At 44.1% G+C, this 25,148-nt stretch overlaps 1 protein-coding gene across 3 annotated transcripts in view; it reads right to left on the reverse strand.

Moving 5' to 3' along the window:
• Positions 1–3,620: 3,620 nt before the first annotated feature.
• col15a1a (collagen, type XV, alpha 1a) overlaps positions 3,621–25,148 on the reverse strand; it is a 93,797-nt gene continuing 72,269 nt past the window's right edge. For 2 of the 3 annotated variants that reach the window (XM_031584377.2, XM_031584378.1), the window contains 18 exons: positions 24,214–24,294; positions 23,129–23,164; positions 22,646–22,699; positions 22,295–22,351; positions 20,835–20,894; positions 20,614–20,655; positions 18,892–18,913; positions 18,032–18,118; positions 17,546–17,571; positions 16,932–17,021; positions 14,214–14,355; positions 13,712–13,785; positions 13,128–13,256; positions 11,987–12,034; positions 10,904–10,972; positions 7,024–7,221; positions 6,519–6,631; positions 3,621–4,897 (listed from right to left, as the gene is read on the reverse strand). In XM_031584377.2, the coding sequence (XP_031440237.1) occupies positions 4,624–4,897; positions 6,519–6,631; positions 7,024–7,221; positions 10,904–10,972; positions 11,987–12,034; positions 13,128–13,256; positions 13,712–13,785; positions 14,214–14,355; positions 16,932–17,021; positions 17,546–17,571; positions 18,032–18,118; positions 18,892–18,913; positions 20,614–20,655; positions 20,835–20,894; positions 22,295–22,351; positions 22,646–22,699; positions 23,129–23,164; positions 24,214–24,294 (1,602 nt within the window). In that variant the 3' untranslated portion in view covers positions 3,621–4,623. The remainder of the gene's footprint in view (positions 4,898–6,518; positions 6,632–7,023; positions 7,222–10,903; positions 10,973–11,986; positions 12,035–13,127; positions 13,257–13,711; positions 13,786–14,213; positions 14,356–16,931; positions 17,022–17,545; positions 17,572–18,031; positions 18,119–18,891; positions 18,914–20,613; positions 20,656–20,834; positions 20,895–22,294; positions 22,352–22,645; positions 22,700–23,128; positions 23,165–24,213; positions 24,295–25,148) is intronic. The other variant, XM_031584379.2, reaches the window with a different exon arrangement.

Here is a 25,148-nt window from a genome sequence, read left to right on the forward strand (position 1 = left end):
TTAAAGCTAAAAATAACTTTTTCCACAACTGGTAATGAAATTAAAGGTCCCTAGAGGTAATGATGGGTTTAAATCTCTTATAAATCCAATTTTTCTGGATTACCCTGCATCTAATGAAGGTGTGTCCAAAATTTAGACAGAGCACTCAAAATAGTGGAATAAAAAAAACAAAAAACTATTTGACTTCTTTACAGTCTCCCATTCAACCCAAGTGTTTCAAAATCCTTCCCACTTCATCCTTTTTTTTGTTTTCGTATGGCGCTGCCTGTTGCACCTTTAAGCAGAGAAATCACTAGGTGTGCACAGCTGCACGCCTCTCGCAGGCAGTGGGGGAGATGGGCACCAGACGAGCGTTTGAAGTCTGCAGGCACGGAAAGCCCTTTGAGCACGCCAGAGCTGCGAGATTAAGTCGCATTTAATTAGTCACAGCGTGGCAGAGCGAGCGCACAGCCTTCCTTTGAGCCGCACCTTCTTCTGAGCGCCGCGCTGTCACATCCTGCACTGGCCTCGGTTGTAATCACGGCACGTGTTTTAATTCGGCCCGGCCTTTTTAAAGTGGTCCGTTTTGCCAGGGCTGCTTTGAAAGGGAACACAAACCAGGAGGAAACGGCCTTACTTCCCCCGAATGTGGCTCGCACATGTCGCCCCAATAATCAGCCACAGGATGGGGTCCACCGCTTACATAAAGTCACGGCTATATTTAGATGAGGACCACGCATCATGAAACGACTCCATAACCTTCATTTACCCGTGACCGCACTTAAATATGTCCCGTAATCATAGGCCTCTCTGCTAATGACAACACACAGTGGTGCGCTCTGACTGGGTGGACGTGTACACTCAGCATACACACACACACACGCACACACGCACACGCAAACACACAACTCAGAGGGTTTGATGTCCAAATGTCCATACAATACTGTATGTAATGTATCACCACAGTATCCCTGATAAGGGTGTGGGGTCATCTACTATATCGATCAGCTGATGGACAGACTGAAAACAAAGCAGATAATCCATGATAAATTGGAATACAATGGCCAGATCTTGGTCTCCCAATAATGGTCTCTTAGCATTTTAGAAAGACCTGAAAAGAATAATTTACTAAAGTTGTTTCTAGGCATTTCTCAAAACAACTCCCCATAGAGTTCCCCTAAGAGACACCTCCCCACATATAAGAGTTCCTGAAGAGGCTGAATCCATGCTTCAGGTTTGAGCATGTGTGAGATGAGTATGATGGGCATGACTCAGATTGGAGCGCAGGTAATCATTATTAGAAAGAACATAAGCAAGAATTACCATGCAAGTCAAAATGAAAAAGTTCCCAGTTGTATGCCAAATGCCACACATGGATTTGTGGGGATTAAAGGGATTACATTTAATTTATTTATACAGATTTTTGTATTTAGTGAAGCACAAAATGTAATGCAACACTTACATTACAGTAAATGCATAGGTCCAGACACTAACACAATTTCTTTAGGCTGTAAAATATGTGTTTTATCTGAAAACTGTGTTAGGGTATAGCTAACAGTGGTCCAGACCAACCTTACGAAAGAAACACCTCGAAATGTTAAGGTACGGCTTAAGGTACGAGTTAGGAATGATGTAGCATTAAGAAGGCTTTGGGAAACCCAACCCTGGTGATTAAGGGCTCCTCAGAAGTATTTACCAAATACGACACCGGCAGAAACTTGAATCCAAATATGACACACAGAGACAGCATGTTTGTTTCAGCACTGGTGGGATTTGAATTGTAACCAGGGTGTTTCTGGCACCATGTTCATCAAACTGACCCACAACGACAAACATTAAGCTGCCATCTCTTCATTTTTAATGCCACACGCAATTTGGAACAGGACAATTAAAAAAAGTCCATGAAATATTCCTGAGAAAAGAGCATGAGATGAAAGGAGACGGGTTTGGCAGCTGCTCCTCGGCTCAGTAGGCACACTTATGAAGGTGTGGGGTCAAACAGTAAGTGTGATGTGGTTGCTGTTGTTGTGAAACCACAGTGCCAGCCTTGATGGTGTCAGATCATGCCCAACAAGCACCCTTCACAAACAAAACCATTTCAGCCCTTAAAGGCTGTTTTACAGGCCCTCTCAGAGCGCCCACGAGTTCCAGTGAACTTTTAGGATCAGTCAGCATCGATGTGGTACAAGACTGGCAGCCATTAGCCTCGTGATCTGTGTCCAAGACTGGCACAGAGAGTGTTTAAAGCGTGCCAATCATGTTTACGAGTGGGCACAACATGTGATGTGCTCTTAAAGCTTGTAACTCAGCAATGTGTCGATCCAAACAGTCAGTCTCGGGCATCTTAAGTGACTTCATCAGAGTGGAAACAGTGATGCTTTATGCTACAGTACCCTTATATAACATTTTGAAGGGCATTTATGAATATGAATACAACATGAACTTCAATATCAAGAAACCATGTGTAATGTTGATGAAGTTTAAGGTTGAAGGTTAAAGTTTGTTATTTGTTTTTGGTTTATGTTAAAGGTACATTTTATAGGATTCAGTGGCATCTAGCGGTGAGGTGGTATATTGCTATCAACTAAACACCTCTCCTTTTCCAAGCAAAAGGCCCTCTCTAGTGCCAGTGTTTTTGTTTGTCCCTTCTGGGCCACAGTAGAAACATGGCGGCGCAAAATGGCAGACTCTGTGGGTGAGGACCCGCTACCTATATAGATACGAAATAGAGCACATTCTAAAATGGCGATTATAGACTTCTGAAAACATAATTATGTATACTATAGTTCATTTCTGCTATGAGATCACCCTAAATCCTACATACTGCACTAACCATACACTTTTGTAATTCGTAATTTGATTGGCCGTTGAGCTCAAATATCAACAATTGCAGACTGCATCCTTAATGCTTTGTTTAACATAAACTACTATACCTATTCATATTAGTTAAGGGATCTTTGAGGGTAAAGTGCTATTATGAGAACAAGACCAGCTTGTCTTGGTCTTCGTCAGTGCCCTTGTAACAGTGTAAATACACTGTAACACATTCATTATTAATGGGTAACAACGCATTGATACTTTGAACTTAAATAACCCTAATCCTTGTACTTGTCATGTCAGGTGAACTATCCGCTGTTACTCACAGTAACCCTGTATGCTATGCTGTGGCTCATAGAGTAGATATAAGAGGGGAGGTGTAATATATTGCGAGGCCATTTCACATTGTAATGTCCCTTGCAGTTGGAATGTGTGTGACTGGAGCCTAAAGCTAACTCTTTTCTCATTTCTCATTAACTGCAGTCACATGATTTCTTTCTGTGGTACAGAAATAAACATTTCCCATCACGAGATTGAACTTTGTTTAAACAAATGGAGTTTTTGTGGTGTGAGTGTTGCATTGCATGTTGCTGCTGCCGCTTCATAGATTTTCAGTGTGATCCCTGCCTAGCTGACTGTAGACCAGATCGGGGCCACATCTATTCAATCCACAGTCAGTTTGTCTGTGTGAAAAACACAGTTCAGGAGAGCTCCTCACACACTCAGTTATAGATTCTTTCTGAGTTTTGGTTGTCTCTACATCATCATCTATGTCTAAGATCTAGATCCTACTATCAGTGGAATGGCCCATGAGAAGAGTCAGATTCTGGAAAAAAAAACATTTATTCAACAGGCACAAGTTAATGTATAAAACACAATCTCCCTCCCAGATGTTGTTCAATACTTTTTCGCATTTAAAACAAAAGGAAAGACTTGAGAGAGCAGTCAATTTTCTTTTCTCTCTGAAGTTCATAATTCGCGGGAGGAATCTTTCTTACAAATGCAGTCATGTCATTTAATTAAATTTTAAAAAGTTGATCTGATTTAATCAAAACCAACGCTGTACAACACAAATCAACAAGAGGTGGCGGGATGGAGCACAGTCCATTTGAACGAGTGGAACTATAAATTACATAATTATCCTAAATCATTTGACATTCAGATTATGTGCGGTCACGGTATAAATAAAACATTGAAATTAAATTAAATACGGAGAGTAATCTTTGTTGCTCATAAAAAAGATATTTCTGGATGTAAAAGGCCTTTGTTGAGAAAAACAAACAGTAGAAAAAAAGGAAAACTACAGTGCATAAAAATGACTTTTGGACTTCAGGACTCCATGTTGGTAATTCTCGCCAAGGGTGAATGAACAGCAGTCTCCAATGAACTATGAAGACAAAACCATGGACCAGGAGGCAAAAAAAGGAAAACAAAACAGGAAACAAAACAAAACAATTCAAAACAAAACAAAACAGAGGAGCCTCCTTGACCTTGAAGAGGGCGATCGATCACAGAGCCCAGGGAGCCTTCCTGAATGCGAGACTCATAGCGACTACTGAATAGTTTCTTTCTCCGCAACCTGCTTTTCCGTAGCACCATCCCAGCAGCCCACACACATGCTGAGGAGAGAGCTTGGGTTGTGGCGTGATGTCATGAGTCATGGGTCATAGGTCATGGTGTAATGGCGATCAGTACATTTACATATATTTACACCTTTTCCAGAGCGTTTGGAGCTGTTGTCAGTGGCGATGGCAATGATGAGGATGACGGCGGTGACGAAGGTGGCGAGTGATGTGTTGGTGGAAGGCGTGTGTGTGTGGGAGTTAGTTAGGTTCTGTGTGAACTGCGTGGGTTCCTGTAGTAGTAGGCATAGCGGGTTCCCCTGCGGACCTCCTGGTAGGAGCTGGGCTCTGGGCTGGCCTCCACACACAGAACCACAAACTGGTTGGAGCAGCTGCGGCTCTGCTGGTTGAGGAGGCCCGTGTAGAGGAAGGAGGCCTGGCCCACAATGGCCATGTCACCGGCCCGCCACGACTCACAGTTCTTCTCCTGCAGACGCCGACCCTGAGGGGAAGAGCCATGCCAGATGGCCTTCTGTGGCCTGAGGAGGACGAAGGACACACACAAACACACACACACACACACACAGATACATAAACATGTGCACACACATGCATAGCATGACACAAACACACACATACACACACACATAGAAATAAAACACACATACAACAATATGAATATATGTACATGTGCTCAAAGATGTAGATGGACACACGACTTGAACAAGATTTGTAGGCTAAACATTTTACAAGTAATATTACATAGTAATGTAACCACTAAAATCATACCTATATTTACAGGAAAGTGAAACATTCTAACTTCTAATTCTAACTTCTAATGTGTTTGTTTGTCTAAGTTGTGATTGTATTTGTAGACAGCTGTTATGGACACCAAAAGTAAGGCCTGACTGAAGAGCCAACATGAAAGCACTTCCATGAGTTCCATTCCACTCTCTCTGAAACATGAGTCACCCACGGCGGCCGTGGAAAAAAAAATGGGAAAAAAAGAGCTCACAAACAGCTCGAAAAAACAACTCATAAACCGCAATTGCTGGTCTGCTGTCTCCGACTCAACCAGAGCATCGAACTCCGCGTCTAAATTTAACCGTCCCGGCGTCGAAATAGAAATAAACAGAGCGAAGGCAGAAAGGCGAGGGTGGGCTGAAGCGGGAGCCGTGTCGAAAACACGCCACTGGACAGAGGTGGCACGGCCGAGTGCTGCGCTGCGGCTCGTGTGACTGGGGCTTTCGGCCGGGAGCCTCTTATAGAGCGCGCTTGTTTTCGTTGCGATGGAGGCATTTTTAGGACAGTGGTGTAGAGCGTTTCTTCGGAAGGCCGTGGTCAACTAAGGTTGGGAGACGCAGTAAAAGGCACGATGACAGATGCATGAAACAACAGCGCGTTTTACAGGGAAGGACGGCCGGATTTGGGGTTGAGTGCACTAGACGTGAGGGCACTTCAGTCTCTTATAGCTCAATATAGGATATGTTTATGTTTACGCTGCATCATTCAACATAAACCATTCATTGAGTCTGCTGTAGCCTATATTTTACGCTCAACTCTGAAACGAAACCAGCTTCTATGCTTTTGAAACCTGTACTCAGAAAGGGTTTCGTGAGACGTTTTAACATCAACACACATACATGATTATAAATGTTTGGTCTGTATCCTCCTGTGTCATGTCAGGTTATTAAACACAAAAAGGAAAGGTCTTTCATTCTGGGGCCAACGCTTAAGCTTCTATATACATTGATTACTATCTACCTCATTGATACATTGATTACTATCTACCTCATTGATACATTGATGACTACCTCATTGATACATTGATTACTATCTGTACTTCTCTATACATATACAGATGAAAGCGTCTCCAGGTGGAGGTACGTTTGTGTGTTTGGTGCACAGAACTGCCGCTTTGATTTCAGTGGTGTTTAAAGCATTCTGAACTTGTTTCAGGATCATGTGAAACTACTTCAGACTAAAGGGACTAAAGGGACTGAAGGGAATTTTATATTTTTGAGGGGTAAAACTACGAATGTAAGGATGTTTAACCTATGACCATGACGTTGCTCAAAATTGTTTCTTTGGGTTTCAAATAGAGGTTGTACCAGACGTTTCGACTAGGTTCTAAAACCTCTGCAGGCAGACCACACTCACCAGAAGGGGTCGCTCATGACGTCCCGTCCGTCGAACGAGAAGAGTGGGATGCCGTGGGGAAGAGCGCTGCTCTTGGTGAAGATGTGCTCGTAGTTGTCAAACAGGACTTCACCCTAAAGCAGGTAGAAAGCAGCACAGCAACAGGAAACATGAGCACAGGAGCAATGACACAACTGATAAGGCTTACAGGTGATCAGATATTATTCTGCTCACATATCAACCAAGGTTTCAGAGTGCAGAGGCAATGCATCCTCTACTTTTTCTATATGTACATTCATGTATGTTAAATGAGGCCCATTCCACTGGAGAACAGCTCAGTACTTTCTGGTGTGCAAAAAGTAAAGGTAAAAAGGTATGATCTTACTCAATGGGACACATGACTCTGGTCAGTGATCACCACCTTACTTCCTGGGTTGACTCACGCAGCCCATGTGGGAACTGATTGCACCGTTTGCTGTTATGATCTTACCCTGAGGCTAGGCACCGACTGCTGTTATGATCTTACCCTGAGGTTGACAATGGGCAAGGTACGTCGGTACTGTGGGTGAATGACGTCCACCAGATCCTGCAGGTGGTTGGACAGGAAGGCCCGGTACTGGTCTCGGATGCCCATGGCCTGGGCCTGGGCTCTGCAGGCCTGGTCTGCAGCGGTGAGCGAACCTATGTTACCGGTGAGGGGGGTGTTCAAAGCCACCAATTTCAGCTGTAGGAGGGAGAGAAAGTGTGTGTGTGTGTGGGTGCGTTTGTGCATATGTGGCATGAATGGGTGTGTGGAGTGTATGGCAGGAAGGAAAATGTGTGTGTATGTGCGTGCGCGTGTGTGTGTGTGTGGGCATGTGTGGCAGGGAAGGGGTGTGGTGTGTGTGTGTGTGTATGGTAGGAGGATTTGAGTGTGTTATGAGCATTGATGTGTGAGTGTGTGGGGGGTACAGAGTATAGGGTGTGGTAAGTGTGTGTGTATGAGGGTGTGTGTGCATGGGGTGTGGTAAGTGTTTGGTGGTAAGGGGGTGGTTATGTCGTGTGTGTGTGTGTGTGTGTGTGTGTGTGTGTGTGTGTGTGTGTGTGTGTGTGCATGTGCGTGCATGGAGAAGAGAGAAAAGAACACACAATTAGCACACACATGGATTATAATCATATCATCTAACCCATTTTATAAAACTCAATATGTTCTACTGCACCTCCCTTACAGCAGGTGCTATAGTCACTCCCATATGTGCTGTGTGTGTGTGTGTGTGTGTGTGTGTGTGTGTGTATGTGTGTGTGTGTGTGTGTGTGTGTGTGTGTGTGTGTGTGTGTGTGTGTGTGTGTGTGCGTGCATGTGTGTGTGCACAGGGAGGACAAGAGACAGAAAATAATAATTATTGCAAATTATAAGCATATGTTCAGTCTTCCGTTTCATATTGCTAAGCCTACACGTGTGTGTGTGTGTGTGTGTGTGTGTGTGTGTGTGTTTGTTCATATTGCTAAGCCTACATTAAAGCAGGTCTCTGCCCTGGCGGCATATGCATCTGTATGCACAGTGCGGGTTATCAATGTGCAGGCAGAGGGACATTCAAAATGAATAATTGTTAAATCGATAAATATAAAAAATAATTATTATAAGAATCTCTCCTATACTGTAGCTCATTTCATATTACTAAACCTACAGATAGCCTCCTGTCTGTGTGATGGCGTGCTAAAAAACACATCGGTGGCTTCGTCAGTATAGTAATTTGAAGTAGGCAACTCCATGCTATCAAACCAATATTAGACCTCATGGCAATATTAGCCTCTCTCTGTTCTATAAAGCTATACAGTTATCTGTATTGGCATCTCTGTGTGTGTGATGGCGTGTTAAAGTGGCATTATGTAGTAATTGTACTTAATGGGTTAGGGTTAGGATAAGCAGTTTTACCTTAAAATAACAGCTTAAAAAAAATTGGGGCGCTACAATGACGTTTAATATGCAGAATCGCCTCCGTGCCTTTGCCAAACCAGGGTCCGTAGGCATATTACTGCGTTATGTAAGTTTGCCTGAAGCCGCCCGGTTACTACTGTCTGCCGAACTAGTAAGTAGCTTATTTGCCGTTTTGCTTTGTCTTGTGTTGCACTTGCTTGATGTTTGACTGTGTTAGGAAAGTTGTTGACTCACTAGTTTGTCATAGTGTCAAAGTAAGCAAATTTCAAGAGGTTTCGCTAGGTTTAGCCGCTAGCATCTTGTTAGCGATTAGCAATTCCTCCATTGTGCTGCTTTAAGAGAGCGCTTCGGTGGTTCTAGAGGTCTTCCCATCACAGGGTTGCTTGCACAAGGCCCTGCTGCCTGGGCCTGGGTTAGGATGGGATGGGATGGGATGGGATGGCTCCTCCGAGGCAGGGAGGGACAGAAGGGTAATTTAGTCTAAAACGAGCAGCCTGGAGACCACAGAAAAATCACATTCTGACTCCTGTTCATCTTGAGGCTTGGCCCAAGACAAGCCAGTGACTTTTTTTTTTTTTTTGCTAACATTCGGGGGTTTTCACCAAGTCATAACAAAGATTGAATTTCAGGGCTTTTTTTGGGTTGTGAGGTTATGGGTCAGATTCTCGAGAAATTCCATCATCATTTCATTCGCAACGAAAATGCACGAACAAAAAACTACTGTGAACCGTACCAATGGGATACAACTGTAACTCAGCCCGTCTGATTCAATCTGTTTCAACCTGGAGACTTCAGAGAATTACTGTGACTTAATTTAAGAATTCTGGATAATACAGTCTTAATAAACAAAAAACAGTTAAACCTAACATAAATCACCACTTAGCTTGTTGTAAAACATCACATAAACACAACTCATTTACTCATTGACTAAAAAGCCCTAATTTACTTAGATTTTTCCATTTTGGTTTTTTAAGACTGCGGCTGCTGGATAAACACAAATATGACTCTGCATCACACACACACTTCTTTATGAATTCTGGTAGTGTGTGTGTGAGTGTGTTTGTTTGTGTGTGTGTGTGTGTGTGTGTGTGTGTGGTTGAGAGGGTATGCGTGCTGCAAGGCAAATAAGATTAGACTGCATGCCTTTGGGAAGCTGATGAGGTAGTGTTGATATTGCTAAAATGATATGTTATATGTGGCTGAACAATAATTCACTGGTTACTAATAAGCCAGTACTGCCTGATAATGTCAACCATCTTATGAGGGCTCTTTAAGGCCTTTTGTAAAGTGGAGTGATCTAGATGGCATGGAGAATGAATCTGATACATATTTAATTTCACTTTCTATCTGTTAATGTTGCATTTAATGGATGGAATTAATTGCTCACATTTAAAGCAACAGTTCGTGTCTAACTTGCGTGATATTAAGTTGTCATCTAATAGTGATTGATAGATCCATATTTATTTGTCACAAGTATGTCCCCAACCCCCCCCCAAGCCACTGGGACACTTTCACTGTCTCTTACACAAGGGACAGGGACAGGGACAGGGACAGGGACAGGGACCTGCATTATTCACAGTATTCGTTCGCCTAGGATCAAGCATTACAGTCTTGTTTTCTAAAGAGCACCTATTTTAAGTGGTGTCCCAAACTTTGGTCTCCCTTTAAAAGCTCTGCGTGAGGGCAGAGGACAGGAGAGAAGGGAGAGGAGAGGAGGAGAGATGGGAGAAAGGAGAAGGGAGAGAGTAGAGGGCAGAGGAGAGGGGAGAAAGGAGAGAGAAGGGGGGAGGAGAGGAGAGGGGAGAAGCGATAGGAGAGGGGAGGGGAGAGGAGAGGAGAGGCGGGGGGAGAAGGGAGAGGGTAGGAGAGAAGGGAGAGGGTAGGAGAGGGGAGGGGAGGGGGGAGAGGAGAGGGGAGAAAGGAGAGAGGAGAGGGGAGGGGAGAAGGGAGAGGGTAGGAGAGGGAAGGGGAGAGGAGGGGGGAGAGGAGAGGGGAGAAAGGAGAGAGGAGAGGGGAGGGGAGAAGGGAGAGGGTAGGAGAGGGGAGGGGAGGGGGAGAGGAGAGGGGAGAAAGGAGAGAGGAGAAGGGAGAGGAGATGAGAGGAGAGGGGAGAAGGGAGAGGATAGGAGAGGGGAGGGGAGAGGAGGGGGAGAGGAGAGGGGAGAAAGGAGAGAGGAGAGGGGAGGGGAGAAGGGAGAGGGTAGGAGGGGAGGGGAGGGGGAGAGGAGAGGGGAGAAAGGAGAGGAGAGGGGGGAGAAGGGAGAGAGGAGAAGGGAGAGGAAAGGAGATGAGAGGAGAGGGGAGGGGAGAAAGGAGAGAGGAGAGGGGGGGAGGAGGAGAGGAGATGAGAGGAGAGGGGAGAAGGGAGAGGATAGGAGAGGGGAGAGGAGGGGAGGGGAGGGGAGGGGAGAGGAGAGGAGAGGGGAGAAAGGAAAAAGGAGAGGGGAGGGGAGAGGAGAACAATGTGGTGTTGTGCTGCGGGACTCACCGCCTGGCCCTCGTGGATCTGGGGCATACTGCTGCTGCTGGAGCCGGGACTCTGGGGCCGCGGCCGAGCCTGCAGATAGGGGAGAGGATGGCCTCATTAGACATGGACACACACACACACACACACACACACACACACACACACACACACACACACACACACACACACACACACACACACACACACACACTCACACACACACGTACACACATACAGACACACATACAGACACACACACACACACACACACACACACACACACACACACACACACACACACACACAAATACATAAACAGCTAAAGGGTGCTAATATTCAGTGAAAAACATTACGACTAATAGCATGTAGATATATTAGTGCAGTGAATCTGTCATTGATTTAGCCTTATTGTCTTCCTAAAAAACATCAAAAAACAAACCAAAACAAGAGCTGAGTTTATTTAATGGAGTGTGAAATGTATGCTAATACTACGGGTTGGCACCGCCACACATTAGCACCTCATCTACAATTCAAATGCCACTTACATTTTCATGTCACCCTAAAAGGTTTATCTGTGTGTGTGTGTGTGTGTGTGTGTGTAATTGTGTGTGTGTGTGTCTGTGTGTAATTGTGTGTGAATGTGTGTTCGTGTGAAGGGGTGTATAAAGCCAAAGATATGGAAGGGATTGGGCGTTCCCCTAATTAAAATCTTAAGAAAACATTGTTGTTTTCCCTGTCCCAACATCAGAATGCAGGTTTGCATGTTTGTGTGTGTGTGTGTATGTGTGTGTGTGTGTGTGTGTGTGTGTGTGTGTGTGTGTGTGTGTGTGTGTGTGTTTCTGCATGCTTGCATTTGTGTTTTGGAGTATATCTGAGTGCATATGCTTTGTATGTGTGTGTGTCGCGTGCATGCGTGTGTGTGTGTGTGTGTGAGTGTGAATGTGCGTGCGTGTGTATGCGTGTGTGTCTGTGCATGTGTGTGTGCGTGCGTGCATGTGTGTGTATGCACATGTGTGTGTGTGTGTGTGTGTGTGTGTGTGTGTGTGTGTGTTAAACCAGTGGGTAACAGTGTAATCCAATTCACCCCATGACGGTTATGCTCACCTCATCTTGCGGAATAATGGGCGACTGGACTTCCAGCAGTTTCCCCAGCTGAGAGGAGACCAGAGAAGCCACATCAGTGCTGGACTAACACAAAACCCCTTCAGTCCACATCAGTGCTGGACTAACACAAAACCCCTTCAGTCCACATCAGTGCTGGACTAACACAAAACCCCTTCAGTCCACATCAGTGCCAGACTAACACAAACCCCCTTCAGTCCACATCAATGCTGGACTAACACAACACCCCTTCAGTCCAAATCAGTGCTGGACTAACACAACACCCCTTCAGTCCAAATCAGTGCTGGACTAACACAAAACCCCTTCAGTCCACATCAGTGCTGGACTAACACAAACCCCCTTCAGTCCACATCAGTGCTGGACTAACACAAAACCCCTTCAGTCCACATAGGCAAATAACCCACCAGCAGACATGAAAACCCAATAAAATTAATAATAATATTAATAATAATAATAATAATAGTGTAATGTTAAGACATTTGTCTTGAATCTCAGTACTAACTCAATACCCAGAATCTTTCCATTAAAAAATATATATATATATTTGTCATACTTTTAAACAATATCTTGAGACAACTATTGTTTTTTTAAGAACAGTGTATTTATGTTAACATAAAGAGAAGCTTCTCTTTTCAAGGTCTGTATGCCTAGAGCTCATCTCCACCAATGCATGGTCATTGTGCAGGAGTACACAGCCGAGCTTCATAGCTATACAATACTCCATCATTAGCAAAAATGAGGCGATGCTAGTTCACAATGACAGTGCTTGACAATAGACTATGTTTGTCTGCAAATATATGCACTGTTCCCATAGTGATGGAAAGTGATGGTTAATGAGATGTCCTTCAGATGAGTGCATACTTTGGTACACTAAGCTGTATTTTATTTGTTTGATCAGAAATACTAGCCGTATTGAGCACATACTATTTTATATGATTATTTAACTTTAAAATAATTAAAACAAATTCTAATTGAACTGGGAACTCTTGTTTTTCTATCTGTTTAATTTGACTTTGATATTTAACTGCATATCTGCCTGCTTTTTTGGGATTTCCACCCATAAAAGGTCAAATTCAATTAAATAAAAACACAATGCAGATGAACCAAAGAGAGGACTGGTCACCTGGATTTCCTTCCACCCTCCCGGGACCTTGAGGTATAGCCTTCCTGCGTCCGTCACAAAGTACATTGTTCCGTCCAGATCCAGATAGGACCTCTGAGTCATAGACTGAAGGCTGGGGTACGTTTTCACCTAGAGCATGAACACCATTTTACAGTGAGAGAGGTTTTCAGGAGATCTTTCATGCAACACAAACAGGGTTGCTGTCCAAGATCTACTAGAGAAACAATCAATCCATTTTTTCAGGCTCCCTATAAATGTTTCAGGTGTTGGCTGTCTTTAGGTAGTTCATAATAAGTGATGAATATTAAGGGAAATGTTTTCAAGTACACTGAAAACTTCATATACACAAATACACTTCTGCCATTCTCTCCATTTTTAAGACCTCTCCAGTGTTTACAGACTACGGTTTGATTTAACTCCGATAGCACAGCAAGCAAGATCTTTATTCTGTCCCAATGCACCAACCGATTTGAACACTTTTTGCAGTTTTAACAATGTATGTTTGACTAGAGTGTATTTCAGACATTGCCTGCTTAATCCTGCACCATGTGCATCCACCACTACTATGCTCTGCCGTTACTCACCCCAGTGGAGCCCCCTGAGACGCCTGGTGACCCCCGCGGGCCTGGAGGACCAGGTGGTCCTGGCGTGGCCAACGCTGCAGAGACACAAAACCCTCCTGTTAGCAATCGCTAGGATAATAATCAGCAGGCTATTAATCATCAGCTAAAAAGAGCTTCTCTATATCTCCATATCTATTATGCTATGGCAGCATCGAGCAGTCTGATGAATATACTTGATAATATTGCAGATATGACTACGGCATGACTACGGCATGACTACGGCATGACTACGGCATGACTACAATAGGACTACAACATGACTACGACATGACTACGGCATGACTCCGACATGACTACAACATGACTACGACATGACTACGACATGACCAAGGCATGACTACGATATGGCTACACCATGGCTACGGCATGACTACAATATGACTACTACATGACTATGGCATGAAGGTACACCATGTAAAACCACATGTGGGGTCATGGCTGACACAAACTTAAGTCCTCTTACCAGAACCATAGCCTGGAGGTCCACGAGGCCCTGGAGGGCCAGGGGGGCCAGTGGGTCCGTCTCTCCCATAACCAGGCACCCCAGGTGGGCCAGGAATCCCAGGATGTCCCCTGGGACCCATAACGGATTCGCCCTTAGGCCCCTGTGAGAATCAGACAGCTTCATTAATGCCTATGATCAACACTGGCGATATCTTTTAGGACTTTCCTGATCTTTTCACATCCTTGATATTGCCTGTAGAATTACTTTAACACTGTGGAATGGGACAGAATTGTCTGTAACTGGTAACTTCAACTCTGACAGAAAAACAACTGAAGAAAAAACCTACACAGTTTAAGTTCTACACTGTATGATGGGATGAACTAGCCTGACGATGTCATACTCATAATTCTAGTCAGAATATGAGTCTGATATCGCTCCATTGGGCTGTGATTATGGGGCGTGTTTCAACCGAACCAGGAGAAAAAATGCCTCTTCGCTCAATTGGTTACCTACAACCAATCAGAACAACGTAGTATGTGACCAGGGGCAGCTGATACATTACACGTTTACCGGATCCCGTAGGAAGGAAGGCAAAAACATCTTTTCGATTGACAAATGCCTTAATCGCGTTTCTCTGTTCCTCTTTCAAAATTAATGCACTGTCAATGTCTAAATGGACTCGAATCTATACATTTCAGCTCTCCAGCGGCAGCCATGTTTGTTGAAAACGAATTCAACTCGTGTGTTGGTGACGTGGTTGGTTACGTTACTGTTGATCATCTGTCCATCATCGTATAAAGCCCGCCTTAACAATTTGATTGGTACGGCCGATATCGAGCCGCAGATAATTTCTCCTCAATGGAGTAATGCCAGACCGAACTTCCCAACCAAAAACATTGTGGGCGGGGCTAAGTTCGGTCTGGTATCCAGGCTAGGGATGAACTAGTATAAACTAATAGTGAATTCCATTTTATCTTAATTATATGAAATTGAATTATATCTTTATAATTTTACAGTGTGTTTATTCTCTATGCACCATTCTCTCAGGCGGAGTTTTCACTTTAAACCCACTGAGTGGCTAAACAACCTAAGCATCCTGGGAAAGCTCACCTGAGCTTCTCATAACCACCTTATCCTCACACTGTCACCAGGTAAATAAGATCACCTGAGCTTCTCATAACCACATTAACCTCACACTGTCACTGTCATTACATGTCAGAGGATGTGAGATTTGATTCCCTGATTTGTCTTTTCTTTTCCTTTTCTTTTTAATAATAGATGTAAAAGCACAAAGACGAATGCGATGAAGTCCCCAGCTGTGTGTGATCACGTTTATATAAAGCTATGAAATTCAAATGATAACTCAATTCAGACACGGATTGCCTCCAAGCCCTTGTCATAGCTGTCAGACATGTCCAGATAGAATTAGAACTGGAATCGCTGCTAATTGCTGGTAAAGTATGGTTGGCAGAAAGAGAGGAATCTCTCAGCCTTGGCTTAAGCATGTATTAATAATCACAGTGTTCACAGTGTTGAGTACATGAACTGTGTTAGCTCAACACTAGTCTTCCCTTTCATCTCGCAAATCAAAGTTTGGCAACAGGCATCTTTGTGAACTCTGATTACATGGAAGGCTTCAGGCCCGACTCAAAAATGTGAGAAATGAGAGAAATAAATCTTCTTTGTTCCTATTTATTTTAACAGCATTCAAATGAAACGAGATGTTCTTGAGCCAAAGCGCTCGACATCAAAAGAGCTCTACGGAAAAGAGATAGAGAGCGGGCGAAGGAGGGGGTGAGGAGAGATAATTTCTATAGTAGACGGGAAGGGAAAAAGAACAGAAGAGGTCCAATCCAGACATTTCTGAGAGACATGAATAAATGTTAAGAGAAGCAAGGAATAGCAGAAGTGCTCCACTGAAAGAAAAGTTCAATGGAAGAAAAAGAGAGAGAGAGAGAGAGAGAGAGAGAGAGAGAGAGAGAGAGAAAGAGACAGATTGGGAGTGAGAGCAAGAGAGAGAGAGAGAGACTTAAAACAGATTGAAAGAAAGATGGAACACAAAAACAACATCAACAACAGCAACATCAATCAGTTTAAAATGAGAGAAAGGGAAAAGGAACAGATTGCCAAGAGAAGCAGACAGGCAGAAGAGATGAGAAGAGAAGAGAAGAGAAGAGAAGCAGACAGACAGACAGAAGAGAAGAAAAGAGAAGAGAAGAGAAGAGAAGAGAAGAGAAGAGAAGAGAAGAGAAGAGAAGAGAAGCAGACAGACAGACAGAAGAGAAGAGAAGAAAAGCTGACAGACAGACAGAGGAGAAGCAGACAGACAGAAAGAAGAAAGATCATGATGAGGAGTGATTGGTGGAGGGAAGGTTAAAGCAGAGAGAAAGAGAGAGAGAGGGATACAGAGAGAAAGAGCTCTCTGAGGAAGAAAGGAGAGAGAAACCTAAAAGTTAAAACAAATCTAACAATCTAGGTTTTGGTTGTCTGAACAGTATTATATTGAACTTAATCATTTAATTTCTTAGTTTGTTTTGCCATGCCAATAAAACTCACTGAATTTGAATCTGAATTTGAAGAGGAGAGGGGGAGAGGGAGAGAGAGAGGGATATGGAGATAGAGAAAAAGAAAGCGAGACATAGGTAGAGAGAGAAAGAAAGAGATAGAGAGAGAGAGATTGAGGGAGAGAGAGAGAATGAGAGAGAAATAGAGTAAGAGATAGAGAGAGATACTCACCACCAGTCCAGACCTCCCATGAAGGCCAGGCAATCCAGCTTCCCCTTTCTCCCCCTTCTCCCCGTGATAGCCCTGATCACCTCTGTTTGGCTGCACACACACACACACACACACACACACACACACACACACACACACACACACACAAACACACACACACACACACACATAACACCAAAGGATTACACAACGTTATGTACACAGGGATGCAAACAGACATGTGCACACACACACACAAATAGATTTTCACTCTGCATGTATAAAACATGCACCTGTGTATTCACATAAATGCATGGACATATAAAGAAACACACACACACACACACACACACACACACACACACACACACACACACACACACACAAACAAGATTCACCACAGATAGACCCACATGATAGAAAAGCCACAGTCATAAACAAGCAAACATTAATGGCAGTGCATGCACAATGGAAAGCACACACACACACACACACACACACACACACACACACACATTACAAGAACAAACAACATCAAAGACTCATTCTAAACTCTCCTCCTTTAATCTTAGTGCAATGACATAGAGAAGAGCAGGCTGATGGCCCATTCTGATGAAATGAATGCTGACACTCACCGAGAATCCCTTGGGAAGGATGGCAACTGCAAGAAAAGATAAGGAGGCTATTTAGCTTCACAAAATGCATTTTGTAACATTCCAAATATCGTTTGAGGTCTGGAAAGCCTCTTAAACCTAATTTAGATGAGTAGATTATTGCAAAACGATAGATTTGATCATGAAAACTATCTTTACAGTTTGTAAATAAAAACTACCTTTACTATCTTTGGTGTCTGTATCTCACCCAAGGAAAGTGTGTATGTGGGTGGCAGATGGGGGTATGTGTGCATCCATGCATGTTTGTGCATTTTTGTGTGGCTATGTGTGTGAGTGTGAGTTCACAGAGTGTTTGTGTTCATAGAGGCACTTTTTATGATGCACATAAACTTGAACACAATTAATAATTATAATAATGTCAATTCATGAGCGTAATAATGTCATTGATCATGAAGTTGATATATCCCACAGGGGTGCTGAGAGGCAGGATGGGAGGAAATGACATACTTGCAGGAGCAGGTATTCCTGGTATCCCTTGGAGACCCCTGTCCCCTTTCTCTCCTTTGGAACTGTTGGTCAGACAGGTAGCGCCCTCTATAGGACAGAAGAGGAAATGGAAAACAAACACTTTGAAGGAGTGGATTCTTTGCTGATGTAATTGGAAAAAGTCTAAAATCATATTTACATAAGAATTATGCCTGATTAAAACACAATTAGTTTTGGACTGGTCGTTTTAAGAAGCCCATATTAGTGGCTGGTGTATTTGTCTAGGACTCAGAGTCATTGTAAGAAGCCCATATTAGTGGCCGGTGTATTTGTCTAGGACTCAGAGTGATTTTAAGAAGACCCATATTAGTGGCTGGTTTATGGGCTGCTCTACACAATGACCTGTTTATGACAAAAGAAAAGATGATCTCTCCTGTGTGTATTTTGTGTATTTCAAATTTTGAAATCTGAACTTAAGACCTTCCCGTTTGATGTGCGGTGACGCGATTCTTTCCATTTGTTTGTGATGAAGCTGAAGTTAGCCAAATACCTCTGGCATAATTTACTGTTTGTCACGTCTCATTTCACAAGCCTTTGCACGGATATTTTACCCTGTTGCCCTGATGTTTACCCTGTGTCTCATTCGTTATCAACTCATTTTCATATATCATATATACCGTATATGATATTGAAAATAATACAATGCTCAAATGAGTTCTACAATGCTGTATGAATTGAAAGAAAATATTCATTTCATCACAACTTTGTCATGACACTATGTCCTTCTCCTTCTCTGGGCCCCTCACTAACGCCTGTAGAGCTGGTACCATCTTAGAACCTTAGAACCTTAGAACATCTTAAGACAAAAGGCAAACTCTCACCTCCTTTGGACTCCCCATTCACCTAAACATCAAATAAAGACAAGAATTAGAGCAGGTTATATCACAGTCAAGGCTTTAGCAAAAACAAATCACATGGCGCTGGAAACGAGCGGATTAGTGTGAGCATAATTTCAGCATAATTTCCGCTAAATTATGCAAATTGACTACAGATTTAATTAGGGGACTAGTCTAGCGGCCGAGATGAGGAGAGCATGGGGAAATCAAACTGCTGGTGTAAACACATGCATTTGCATTACAGTGAAGACAGGATGCCTGGTGTGCCACGCTGGAAATCCTGCAAACTTCCCCCGCCGTACACTAATGCACCGAGGCCCAGGAAACTCCAGCTTCACCACAGACTCTGGCAGTCTGCTTGGAGGATGCTGATCATAAAAGACCTGTGGATGTTTAGGGACCCCAACCTGCGTTTGGTGGCACTGCTTGTCATTCAGGCAGCCACAAACATCGGGCCTTTCAGGACGTCGTTAAGAGTTAATGAGAACACCACACGACGATGCTTCACAAACAAGTATGGACGAAGGCATGCACGAACGCAGTGGTGACACACATGGAAGCATTCCGCAAGCAGACCACAGGCTGGGATGAGTGACGCAACTTCAAGATGGCAGTGGGTGGTTGCTGAACCAAAGATGAGGTCATGGTCACTGAAGTGTTCACGGCACAGCCAGCCTGAAGTGTTGCCATTTAGCAACAGTAGACCTCCACAAATTGCAGCTGTGTCCAGGTCTGTAACTGTGCCAGGTCTGGACCAGGTGAGCAGCATCATGGGTAAATCCAGGACAATGATTTGGGAATTATCATCCCGTTTTAGGTACCATGCTAATCACAGTCCTTTTATCCATATCGCACAATGAGTGTGGCTGGACACTGATGCCTGCTGTGGATTGTGCCTTTGTACTGCCAAATTTCAATTTGAAACACCGGCCACAAGCACAACACAATCCACAGGCCTAATCAGATGGGATGGAACACTAACAGCATTTGCATCACAGATGCCTTCCTCATTCTGTGGAGTAGGAAGGGGAGTCCAGTCGGCCATCTTGCGTATGTCAGTTGTTAGTCATTACCATCAAATGAATGAAGAATGAACATACACCCCCATGACATGAAGCATGCCGACAGAGCTAACTCTCTGGTGTCATGTTTGGGTGGACAGAACCACAACCACAGATCACACACATTCGCCCTCTACCGTGCTAAACACATCTCTAAAAGACAAACATGACTGATCACACAGATTAGAGAGAGAGAGAGAGAGATGGGTGAGGGGAAGGGAGGATGACCTGAGTGTGACTGACAGGTATATTTACGTGAGGACAAACACCTGTGCGGCACATGCAATGCACTTCCAGTCCAATCACTGGAGAGAGGCCAGTGTGCAGGCCAATCAGAGCGGCCTGATCACAGAGGTCTAGAGTGATTAGGTGGGAGGTTAAAGTGCATTGGGACGACGCCCGAGATAAAAGGCGACTCTGGGCCACACTGAGGCCAGATCGTGGTGGGGTCAGCGGGGTCAGCCAGAGTCAGCCGGTATCTGGGAATGCAGGGTGTTTGTGCTGGTGAAATATACACCCACAGAGGCCATAGCTAGAGGTGGAGATGAGGTATGAGGTATGAGGTATACGAGGGTAGATGGAGGTAGGGTATGCGAGACAGACAGGTGCTGGAAAGCTTGGGTCGTCTGCTCTCGCGATCACTTACGCCTTTTTTGCAGTGCGGTCGTGGAGGGACCGGAAACACTGTCTTCAGGAAAAACAAAATCAACAATGTGAAGAAGAAGATAGTAGTGAGGACAGTGTAGTCATCTCACTCACTCACGTTGAAGGACAGAGAGAGAGATAGAGGGATAGAGGGATAGAGAGATAGAGAGAGTGGGACAGAAGAGAAGATAGGGATACAAGGCTGTTAAAGGTGTTACTCACTCCTTTAGGGCAGTTGAACATCCCAGGTCGTCCTGGCGGTCCAGGAGGCCCTGGTGGGCCCTATGTAGGGAGAGAGAAAAAGAGAGAGGGAGAGAAAGAGAGAGAGAGATAGAGAGAGAGAGAGAGAGAGAAAGACAGTGTGAGAGAGAGAGAGAGGGAGAGAGAGAGAGTGTAAAACCAACACATAAACCAATATTCAAGTCTTTACATTACTGCAACCCTATGAGATCCACATGTATTACCCCCCCCCCCCCAGATTGAAATTACATATCAATACATACTTTATATACTGATACATACATACATACCTACATACCTACATACATACTTTACATATTGATTTCCCATAGTGCTTTTATATGGGTGTGATGCACAGACAGCACCTGACCTGTGAGTGTATCAGGCATAGATCTGCCATATCCCCATCAGATTAGGGCCAGACCCAATCCAAAGACTATGGATTTCAGTGTCTCTTCAAAGCAGGTTATGATCATAGCCAAAGAAGTCTCGTAGTGATGAGGCAGCCCCCCACTGAAGGGTTGTATTGGAATGAGCCGTTGTTGCCGTGTGCCAGTGAAGCCTAGATGGACTTTTATGGGTTGTTTTCAAGTCCCTGATGATAAAAGCAGTTGTTTTTTCCTGCCGGGGTGTTTTTCTGGGCACGAGGCTGGCACAGGGAGGCCATTAAAATCAGCCAATAACACTCTGACTGGCATCTTTATGGGTGCAGGCAGAAATAACAGCATGATGCCAGTCGGCTGGCAGATGGGCACTTCAAACAGCCTGTCAGGCAGTGAGATCCCCCACTACAGCTGGTGAACGTGTGGAGTCGCTGCATATGGAAAAGGACTGTGTGTTTGTGTGTGTGTGTGATTATGTGGGTAAGTAGGAGTGTGTGTGTGTGTGTACGTGCGTAATTATGTGAGTGAGTAGGTGTGTGTGGGTATGTGCGTAATTATGTGAGAGAGTAGGTGTGTGTGTGTGTGTGTGTGTGTGTGTGTATGTGTGTGTGCGTGTCGTGTGTGTGTGATTATGTGAGTGAGTAGGTGTGTCTGTGCGTTTGTGCATGTGTGTGTGTGTGTGTGTGTGTGTGTGTGTGTGTGTGTGCGCGCATACGTGTGTGGATTTTGTGTGTGTGTGTTTGGTGTGTGTGTGTGTGTGTTTGGTGTGTGTGTGTGTGTGTGTGTTTGGTGTGTGTGTGTGTGTGTGTGTGTGTGTGTGTGTTTGGTGTGCATGTGAATATGCACATGCCCTGCCTGTCTATTTGTTGTGGGTCCACAGGAAGTGATCTTTCCTTTCATATAATTTACTGGCTTTGGCTTAATGCCTTCTTTAATGTGTGTGTGTGTGTGTGTGTGTGTGTGTGTGTGTGTGAGCATATGTCTGTCTGTAAGATCATGTAAACACAGTATATAACATGTACATAAGACTGCATGTTTTCCTGGGGATTTCAAACTTACATGTACAAATACAGCCTGTCCTTGGTCTCCTTTAAATCCATTCATCCCAGGGCGACCCTGTAAGACACACACACACACACACACACACACACACACACACACACACACACACACACACACACACACACACACACACACACACCAAGTTAGGAGAAACACACACAAACCTCCTCTCTTCCCTTGTCATTTCATTCATTTCAAAGTACAAATGTCCACCTTTTAAGATCACATGACTAGCGGGAGTGGTGTGAAAGAAAGACACCATTAAGCAGGACGTTTGTCAAAAGAATACATTTCCGATGAAGAAAAGACTGAACACACTGAACACGTACTGGGTACTGGTTCACTTACCGGACGTCCTGGTAATCCAAACTCTCCTTTAGGTCCAACAGGTCCAATGGGGCCCTGATTGAAATAACAGAATAAACAAAGCTCATCTTCAGGGGCGAGCACTTCCTGTTGCAACATGTGCTGTAGCAGAACATGCTAAGTATATTAGCGTTAGCGAGAGGTCCAGGACTGTGTGTTTGCTCTCTGGGTCTTTTGCTCGTGTTTACAACCCAGTTTGTGTGTGGATCTGTTCAAGCATTTGGTCTGAGCAATGTTCCAGGACTCTCTGAACGCTAGCAGCTGTGGCTACACAGATTGATAAAAACCAGGGGCATTCTCAGTGGTGAGAGTGTCGAGGAGTTGGGAATATACCACAAACAGAACTCTGTTCGAAAAAGACTGATTTAAGGAGCAAAGACTGATGGCCTATTAGTAACCACCCAGAGCTAACCGCTAAATGCTAACCCTTGAGCCCCCAGTCTGAGAGGAGAGCAGAGGACTTACTTTCTCCCCGAGCGGTCCAGGCACACCGGAGTCACCCTGGAAAACAGAATCACAGAATTTCTTCACTGCAAGCCAATCAACAATGAGTTATGATTCCAACAACGGCACATGTGATTTAGTTTTAAATTAATAACGCATAGTAAACTAGGAAATAAACAGTTTGTGTGATGATTATCTGATAAAGTGTTAATTAACTGAGAGGAATAACTTAATATATGCGTTATATGTGCGCTAAATTTGTATTCTGGCTGTCAGGTTATTTAAATAACACTTTAGTTTAGGGAACATATGTGAACCATTAACACATAACTAATATGTGCCTGTATTAGTGCCTAATGAAGACTGCATTAAGCATCAATGATCATTTGTTAGGCCTGTATTTGCCAATTTCTTATTCTCACTGAATATGTAATTTATTCTTGGTACATCCCTAATAATCAACTAGTTGGTCTCAGCCTAAGCTAACTGATATATAATAAGAATAAAAAAGGAAGTTAGTAGCCTCCTAATACACTGTCTGAATATGTTACTTAGAGGGGCAGAATAATTGTATACAGACACCAATTAGTTACAGTATGTGTTAATGGCTAACATTTGTTCCTTAAAGTAAAGTCTTACCAAAGGTTTCTTTACTGGAGTGAAGATTGTATCTCAGATTATAAGGTTTTAGCCACACTTGAAAGGTGATAGTCTTTATGTGTCTATAGGGTTGTGTGTGTGTGTGTGTGTGTGTGTGTGTGTGTGTGACACAGTTGGTTGTGAGCTGTAGGTGTGTGTCTGGGAGTGTGTGGATCACAGCGGAATGTGAGCTGCAGTGGTGCGTGTATATGTGTGTGTGTGTGTGTGTGTGTGTGTTGCAATGGTGAATGTTCTGCAGTGTATGAGCAGTAGGGGTGTGTGTTTGTTGCAGTGGTTTGTGTACTGACGTGAGGGTGCTTGTTGTGCTGCTGTGTATGCTGTCATGGTGAGAGTGTGTGTGGCAGTGGTGTATGTATGCTGTCATGGTGAGAGTGTGTGTTGCAGTGGTGTGTGTATGCTGTCATGGTGAGAGTGTGTGTTGCAGTGGTGTGTGTGTGTGTGCTGACCTTGACTCCTTTAGGTCCCTCTGGTCCTGTCATTAGAGATCCATCAGCAGCCATGGTGATACCCGGCTCCCCTTTCTCACCCTACACACACACATACACACACACACACACACACACACACACACACACACACACAGAACACATGAAAAACACATACAAATACACAAATAGTATATGTATACACAAAGTATACAGTATATAGAAGTACACTTAATATAGTCATGTACACAGACTATGAATTACTGGCCTTTGAACACACACCAGCAACAAACAGACATACATGAGCAGGCACATGCCTGGACACACACACACACACACACGCGCGCGTGCGCGTACACACACACACACACACACACGTACACACACTGACACACACGTACACAGGCTCTCAGGTTACACCCACACAAAAATGGTGCATGTAAACACACATGTGCAGGGATACACAAACATACAAACACACACACACACACACACACACACACACACACACTCACACGCATATTTAAATGGTGCATATAAACAGACATGTGCAGAGGTACACGCACACACACAAACACACACACACACACACACACACAACCACACACACACACACACACTAGGGCTTCATGTAAAACACATGGTAGTGAGAGCACCTAAAGCTCTCTTTGAGCCGGGCTGAGATTAGATAATTTCATTCATGTTGCTGGCCTGGGCTGTGTGTGTGTTTGTGTGTGTGTGTGCGTGTGTGTGTGTGTGTGTGTGTGTGTGTGTATCGCCTGGGCTGGGCTGGGTTTGCCGTATATCCTCTCTAAAGGTTCAGTCTGGAACCCATTAACCAGGCTCCTCACACACAGATCGGCACGGCAACCATAAACAGACCCACACGCCAACCATAAACAGAGGTGTGTGTTTCAGTCGCGCGCTTCGCTCTGGACTTCACACACTTCGTACAG

The sequence above is a fragment of the Clupea harengus genome, chromosome 17 (genome assembly GCF_900700415.2).
Source record: "Clupea harengus chromosome 17, Ch_v2.0.2, whole genome shotgun sequence".
Classification (NCBI taxonomy): Eukaryota; Metazoa; Chordata; class Actinopteri; order Clupeiformes; family Clupeidae; genus Clupea; species Clupea harengus.